This window comes from Xyrauchen texanus, chromosome 24 (assembly GCF_025860055.1).
Source record: "Xyrauchen texanus isolate HMW12.3.18 chromosome 24, RBS_HiC_50CHRs, whole genome shotgun sequence".
In the NCBI taxonomy this organism is placed as follows: Eukaryota; Metazoa; Chordata; class Actinopteri; order Cypriniformes; family Catostomidae; genus Xyrauchen; species Xyrauchen texanus.
Genome location: NC_068299.1, coordinates 7,464,397 through 7,472,897, shown reverse-complemented (window position 1 = coordinate 7,472,897; position 8,501 = coordinate 7,464,397). Strand labels below are relative to the sequence as shown.

The 8,501-nt window shown below is 38.4% G+C and overlaps 1 protein-coding gene across 1 annotated transcript; it reads left to right on the top strand.

Moving 5' to 3' along the window:
* Positions 1-5,600: 5,600 nt before the first annotated feature.
* On the top strand, positions 5,601-7,367 carry LOC127617489 (NK1 transcription factor-related protein 2-like). Its single transcript, XM_052089465.1, has 2 exons — positions 5,601-5,829; positions 6,835-7,367. Exons 1-2 carry the CDS (start codon positions 5,601-5,603, stop codon positions 7,365-7,367), a joined length of 762 nt encoding a protein of 253 aa, XP_051945425.1.
* The last annotated feature ends 1,134 nt before the right edge of the window (positions 7,368-8,501 follow it).

The window sequence follows — 8,501 nt, the reverse complement described above, 5'->3', positions numbered from 1 at the left end:
CCACACCGACCCACCCTTGGCTACCCTACTGTTAGGCAGAAACAGGAGAGGACAAAAAGAAATGGCACACACCTCCCGGCTTCCATAAACATAAGATTAATATAGAAAATCAACAGAAGACTTTAGCTAAAGGTCTATGCAATGGTCATAAAGTGCATACAGCACACAGAGAGGCACAAGCTGAATATGTGTTTTGTGGTAATCAACCTATGCCACAAATGCTGTCGATTGAGCTCAACTTGAATTGAACAACGGAACAATTCAATTTGCTTTAAGATACACACATTAGCTTTTTCAAAGCTTCAGCTACAAAAAGATTATTGCTACCTAAACAGCTCAAGGTGAGGGAACTGTAGTATTATTTGGGTGTGTGTTGAAGGGACAAACACAATCTGTTCTATTCTGCCTTCTTCCACTCCATCAGCATGCCTGGCTAGTTCTGCCCAGTGCCTCTCTCACCAAACAGTTATAACCATTAATCCCAGGCATGCTATTTATACTGCCTAATTGTGATGAGTATAAATTATCAATTATAGTGAGTACCTAATTGCCCTTCATAAAGTCAGTTTCCACCTGGCTTTAAAGAGGGCTGTTTACAGTAAATAATGTAACTAATAGCTCTCTTCTTTACATGGACAATATATCTTCATTTTTTAGTGCGGTGAGCATGAGAGTTGCTCATAATTGAAGGGGGCAATCAAGGAAAGGCGTGCAGGTGGTTCCAGGGGGACTCGTTAAGATTTAATGAATTATGATGCGACCTTCTGCGAACAATGAGCAATCAATGCAAGTGCTGAGTGACAGAACATCACATCGACTGCAGCCTATAACCTCAGACTGTGTGTAATTCTTTCTTTTCCACTGTACATTAGCAGTGCACTAACTCGAGTGTCCATTCACAGGAGATTTTGTGATTATGCTGCACCCTGCAGTCCTATATGTATCCTTTCTCTCTATATAACCTTTGTCGTTCTACTTGATCTCAGCCAATGATATCTGGCCCTACACATACATTTAGAAGACTGTGTGGATCTCTAAACTCTTGACACAACACACAGACATGTGCATTTACCATGTGACAGTTGCAAGTAGTTTTTTATACTGCTTACAGAGCCTTGTCATTTCTACTGACATCGTAAGACCACAGTAGATATGGTGAAAGGGAGAGGTAAACCCTTGTCTTCTGATAAGATTTCCCTCCAATTGCCATGACATTACATTTTAAGGAAACTTATTTTATTTGATACAGCATGTCATTTTATGTTATTTTCTTTAAGCCACAGTTGTGTGACATCTATTTTATTCTATTCTGGACCAATGTCAACCTTTTTCATTTTTCTGAAACCATCTACAGTGTGAGCAAAAGAAGCATTGCCAACAAAAGACTCATTTTATGCTACCTTTTGTAAACAACTCAGGGAGTGGAAACCAATGGATGTTTTTTGTGTGTTGAAGGGACAAAACAATCTTTCTCTTCCACAAAAACAACTGGATTCAGTTCTGCCTCCTTGAAGTTTATCTGAAAGATCATTTTATTTGGTATGGCCATTTTTTTTTTTTCAAACATCATGTCATTGTGTCATTTTTCAATAGCCCTTCTATTCTATTCTACTGAGGTCCAACATCCAGCTTTGTTGCAGTGAGTAGATTGTGGCTGGACTGCAATGGCAACATAGTTTCATAAAAAAGATGGTGAAATTGTAAGATATCTTACAACTTGGCTTGTATGAAAAGGTGCAACTTTTATTCCTATTAAGACCAGACAGTCACCAAACAGAATTTCAAATCGTCTGTGAACATATTTGGTTGCTCGTTCCATATTTAGTAATGCAATACAAATGACTGTCAATAACCTGTAATACACTTCCCTCATCTTATTCCAAACCCCAATATTTTCCTCTTCCCTGGTACACTAGTTCTCATTTTCCCTGGTTATTCTCATATGATAATAATGTGGTTTAGGGTTTGGGTAAGACTTTATGCTTAGATTTAGGGTTTGAGTTAGAAGTTAACCTATAGGAAGAAATCTTCATAATATTGTTTGTTGGTTCATTTATTTTTCTTCATGGGAGTAAAATTAGTACATTTTTGTACGAGCCAACTTGTATAATTTTTTATAATTTCTTACTATTTTGACACTTGGCTTATAGTATTATTTCATATTGTCGTAAGACCGGGTTGGCAATGCCAGTATTCTCTTAAGTTGTTTCACTTTCCCAGTCATTACTACATGTTTTGACTGTGTGGTACCTGTAATGTAAGCATGTAGAAAATCCGTAGAGTGAACTGACCTTTACCTCAGTGAAAGTGTGTGTGTTTGTACAAAGAGCCTGATGTCCATGACTGTGTGGCAGTGTCCCCTGGTGTAATTGCCCTCTTTTGCTATGATCCAGCCCCTTAACAAATCACCAAGCCACTTTCCACATCTGCTGCATGTCAGCATCTGCCAGACGCACTCACCCATCCGGGACGCTGCCAGAGAGCCTTCATTACGCCTGCTGCTGAACAGGTAGAACTGTTTGGCAATTACCAAACAATGTTGTTGACCTTGTGCCCGCCTGGACATTCTAACACATCACTGACATATTATGGCCAAAAGTTTTGGTAATGCCTTACATCTGAAGTTTTTTATGAATGTGCTTACTGAGTAAACTGTTTGTGGCTCCTATTTGTTCATGCTTTTTTATTCATGCTGTTCAAGGCTTTTTTTAAAGGTGGTTGTGACCCATCTGACCTGTATTGTACAAATTATTTTCAGATGCATCTAAACCAGGGGTTATCAGCCTTTTACCCAAGGACCCCCTTTTCAGACTCTCAAGCCATATTCACACTAATCCATTTAAGTTTGAAAACTGTTTTCAGTTCCAAAATTTGCCGTTTTGGAGAACAGTTTTGAAAGTCTCCAAAATATCATTGAAGTATGAATGAGAGGTGCAAATGTAGCAAAATCTGTGTTTTCTTGCAAAAATGTATTAGTATGGACACGGTCTCAGACAATCTAGGGAGCTCCTAATAAAAACATGCTAGATTGCCTTGGTAACATTGTAAAACTATAAAAAACAATTTTAGAACATTATACATGTTTTCTTTGCCATGTCATCATCCCATCGTATTGACCTATACACAAATTTACATCCATTGTATGATGGTTTTATGCTCTAGAAGTAACCATATAATTCAAAGATTGTCTAAAAGTTTCTTTCGTTCAACCAAATTTTCTTTAAAGCAACAGAACAAATTATAAACATCTAGAAACACAGAATATATTAGAAAAAGAATAATAGATAGACAGACAGACAGACAGACAGACAGACATGCTGCAATTTGTATGCACTGATTTGTATGCATTGTTCTCTCTGAATTGCCTGTAATGCAGATTAAAGTATGTTGAGAAATTACTTGACACACATTGTTTTTCTTTTTTGTTTTTTAGACAGATAATCAAACTCCTTTTAATCAATGTATTACATACGTGTGAACTTTTTACACCCCTCATAAGATTTTTTACTTTTCTTTTTCTCCATTTAAATAGGAGAATCCACAAGATGTTTAGTGCTCTGAAGCTGTAATCTTCAAAAGAGTGACATTTTAGCTGTTTCCCATTCCATTGTCCATCTGCAATCTGAACAGGAATAAAGAGACAAATCCAAACAAAGAGTATACGCCCATCCGTAAACAGAGCTTCACTTTAAGATGGGATTATATGAATGATCCAACATTTAGCACACCCAACTGGCCTCCCTGGTGCTCTGATGACTTTATGGGTCAGGAGGTGGGGATGCTGGAACAGTGGGGAGGTTTGTTCATAAGTGTGTTTCCTCCCCAGGCTGTGTACCTCTGAGCTTAAGTCATGCTTTTGCCCCCAGCAGCTGCTGTCCTCAGATTCTCCACCGTACCTTTTGTGGGTTCTTTATCTCCAGTACCTGAACTTGTGTTTTGCCCCCTGGGCCACACTTTTGTGCTCTAGTCCTGTGTAAACAGATGTGCATACTGTCCGGCCTGCAGAGAGGAAGTTGTAAACTTTCAGGAAAGGATTCAGTACCCATTCTTATGGAGCACACTCGGTGCAAGCCACCGGGCTTACACATGCTAATGCAAGCAAACAGCTCCTGTTCGGACTGTAACTGTCTGAAGTTTGACCATGTTACATCCACAAAATATACCCTGCAAATGCAATTGAATCGCAAAGCAGGGGAGGTTATGTCGCCCTTTTCCACAAAAGAGAGGAGAGCAAATAACATCTATGATCTGAGGAGTGGTTTGGCAGTGTTTGTGCATCTGTGTGGTGCTCTGACAATGCACTTATCTTTTTGATCTACTGTGGCCCTAGAAATTGTTTGAGCTCTTAAGCCATACTTTAAAAAGTTTCAATTTCACACCAAGTGACATCTGCAGAGAAATTGTTTTTTTCTCAGAACTAACTTTACTAAGTTATTTTTAACTTGCTGGTCTCAAATTGATTTTTATTTATGTTTGTGTGTGTATGGATATAGTCAGTTCCTCTCAAGTTCACACTGCTATTCTAGCAGAATAACAGATGTAGTTCATCACATTAACACATTAACATGTTTCACTAAGTTTGACAGCCAGAGGTGTCCAAATTCATTTTTCCTTAATTTTGAAAAACATATCTATTGTTTTAACATTTATGTGTGGCTTAAGGGTCCAATTACTTTCCCGGGGCCACTTGAAATATCTCTTGGCATAGGAGTCAATAGCTTTGGCTCTCTCTGATAAACTAGATCATGTTTATGCTGATGAGCCATGGTTGTGATAGAACAATTACAGTCAATGGTAAAACACAGACTTGTCATTTTATGTGGACTCAATCAAAGAGCTTTAAGTGAGTTACATAATATTTAGATAATTATTGGAGTTATTCTTCAATTTTTTTCTCTATGTATTGCTATATATGGGGAACAAACAAACAGCACTAAATTGGTAGTTAATGTAGCTTCCAAAGGGGTCTTCCTCATGTATCAGTGCTTGACACACGTTTGTTGATCCATATCAAGCTTTGTCCAATTGACGCAACATTATGTGAAGACAAGCTATTGAGTAATACATATATGAATAAAATAAACATTTAAACATTGTTTGTGTATTAAACATTTGAATAAAATAAAAAAATTGCCTTTTATATCAAAAAGTGTTAAATATGTGGTCAGAAATAGGGAAAGGGGAATTTTAATCTCCAAAGAGCTATAATAAACTCAAGAATTACTTGTAGTGCTTTGGTGAACCCAAGGTGCTGCAAAGATCATTTGAAGAACGTTTATTTTTAAACATGTAGGCAAAGGATTAGATGCAACAGTTATCTTATGCCACTTGTCAGCCAGGAAACTCGTCCAGAATGTATCGATTGAAATGAGCTCAGGTTTTAGTACCGAATGCTCTCAGCCAATCGAAAGGGATCCCGTTAAACACCCGTGTTCGCGCGTCTCCTCTAATGGACCTGTTAAAGAGCACAAGCACACCTTCATCCACTGACATCTGACCGAGAAGCTGCTTGCACTTCATGTGTCTGCTTGATACGAGAATACACAATTAAGATACCATTTCATAAATAGGCTACTCCTGGAATTGGGACATCTTGGAAAATGCTTGAATATCATGAGTCAGGAGTGAAAACGACACCAGGTCATCGGATTTCCTTTTCAATCCTTGATATTTTGGATCCCAAAAAGTTCACAAGTAAAAAGACAGACGTAACATCGGAGAAAAAATGGACACCACCTTTAGAAAACACAGACTTTGGAAGTTTAGAGGAACAGCGCACCAGCAAGGAAAGTCCTGGGCATGGGGAATCGCGTCTCTGCAAAAATACCAGTAAGGAAATACACTCAACAATAATCAGACACCCATATATTGTTCTTATTTTGAGTATTTATGTTTTTAATTTTATGTTTGTAGTTGTGTATTAAATAGTACTTTCCCACTACAGCTAATTCTGGTGGAAATGCAAAGAGAAAGTTATCTTCCAAACAGATCTTTTGAGTCATATTGTGTCATTATGATAGAATTTGACCTTCCCCTCATTTCCAAGGCGTCGTTTTCTATAAGCAGCCACAGCTGAGTAAGTGATTGCCATTGGGACAGTCAGGGCAGATAATTGTTTAAATCGTCCCATTGAGGATGCCTGCGCTCAGTTTGATCGATATCCCATTACTGGATGCTGCATATCTCCCTCCAGCAGCTTGCGCCTCAAACTTCAAACCCCTGCCATGTCTGATCCCAAATTTCGTTCGATTAAAACTTCCGTTTAAATAGATGACATTTATCGATTTGCCGACAAATATGAAACTCCATTAGCGCGTCATGGCTGATTGGCAGAGCTGGATTTAACTGGTGTCTTTCCGCAACATGACATTTGAGGCGATTTGTGATTTAGAAATTGTTTAGGGATTATGACCAATTCCACCTCCCTCTCTCTCTCTCTCTCTCTCTCTCTCTCTCTCTCTCTCTCTCTCTCTCTCTCTCTCTCTCTCTCTCTCACACACACACACACACACACACACACACACACACACCATTATGATTTGTATACTGTACAAACTATATATTCTATCCCCCAACCCTAACCCTACCCCAAAGTTAACCCTCACAAAAAACTTTCTGCATTTTTACATTTTCAATAAAACATATATATTTTTTAAGCGATTGGAATTAAGGGGACACTAAATGTCCCCATAAACCACATTTATAGCATAATACCCTTGTAATGACCAGTTTGTAGGTTATTTCATCAATTAGGCCCCTATTGGCCATAAATACAATACACTGATATAAGACTGAAAGTAACATTGTAGCCTATTTATTTATTTATTTTGACAGGTTCAGCTGAAGAACATCAAAGTTGTGTTAGGCTGCATCCGCCTGATCCAGATGTTGACTCGGACTCAGTAACCGGACCAGCAGCGGAGGATTTGTCTCGCCAGCGGCGGCGTCGGTCCGATCACTGCTGCCCGAAGCCGCGCCGTGCCAGAACCGCGTTTACGTACGAACAGCTGTTGGCTTTGGAGAACAAGTTCCACGCAACCCGTTATTTATCCGTGTGCGAGCGACTAAATCTCGCGTTGTCCCTGAGCCTGACCGAAACCCAAGTCAAGATTTGGTTCCAAAACCGAAGAACCAAGTGGAAAAAGCAGAATCCTGGGGCTGACAGTTCCCTGCAACCCAGCACGAACGCTCTGCCCAGCACAAGCCCGACTTGTGGATCCACACCTGCCTTCCACCATCCGTTCAGCACCGGGAACGTGATCTTTCATTCTGCTGGCCCGGTGCACCTGGCATCCTCCGGTGGACTCTTGCATCCATTTTTGACTGATGGCTTTCTGCAGCCAGCATTCTTCACTCCACATTTATGAAGTCTTGAAGGAGTAATGATCATAAACGACCTGTAAATGTGAATTTATACACATTGAACTATACTGTAAGTGTTTATGATCCTCAGGACCAGATTTGTCTGGATCAGATCTGATCAATTTGAAGATTCAGCCACTCCGTCACTGTGTGTACATTTTAAGATTGCAGTTTTTTTTTCTATTAATTTATTTTCAGAGACTCTATGGTCAAGTGAACTGAGCAAAGATACATTTCAACCAAATGAATGATATATCTGAATGATCTGCTCGCATGAGCATACATGGACTGGATACAGCTCTTTTGGGTGTACAAGCATCTGGCTCCTTTTTAACATAAATTAAGTTAAATGTCAGCAATTTTATACATTCACTACTGTGGATGAATGACATCAAATTCAGACTGAACTTTAAAATAAAGTCATTGATGTTTATTACAGTGTGTAAAGCATTTTGATGTCATCATAACAATAAAAACAGACTGAAGGCCATTTCTTGATTGTATTTCATTCAAAGGGATTTATCAGTTTGAATCTCCATTAGTATTTATTTTAGCTCAACCGAAATTATACAACATTATCATAACACATGCTATCCTTTAAAAAAATTTGACAATTATTGAAAAATATGAAAAAATGAAAATGACAAATTAGTATTTTGTCTCAAAAGAAATGTGTTAATTTCAGGGATTTTCATTATCTACATAAATTTGCAACATTTAAAAAATATTTTTATTTTCATTAAACTGCCTCAAAATCATCCATTAGACATTACATGCAAAGTTATCATGGAACATGACAATTTTCTAGTTCATAGTGTCAAACATGTGTTTAGGAAAGTGCTGTGGTAGATTTTGATTCTATTTAGTGTTTTGGGAGAAATATAATCAAAGGAGTGGTTGTACCATACACCTTTCCACCAGTGGGTGGCGACTTTCACTGTTAGCGTTTTAATAGAGCTTAATAGGAATTAATTGAAAACACATTCAGATTGATTCAATTTATTAAGGCTGACTGTGAAGATTAAATGTCTACAGTGGCACTGGCAACTGAAAACAGTTGTGTTTGAATGATGCTGCATCCATGCCCCTATTTGTCCAAGGGGACAAAATCCAAAAATAACTGAGAGCACCATTAACAA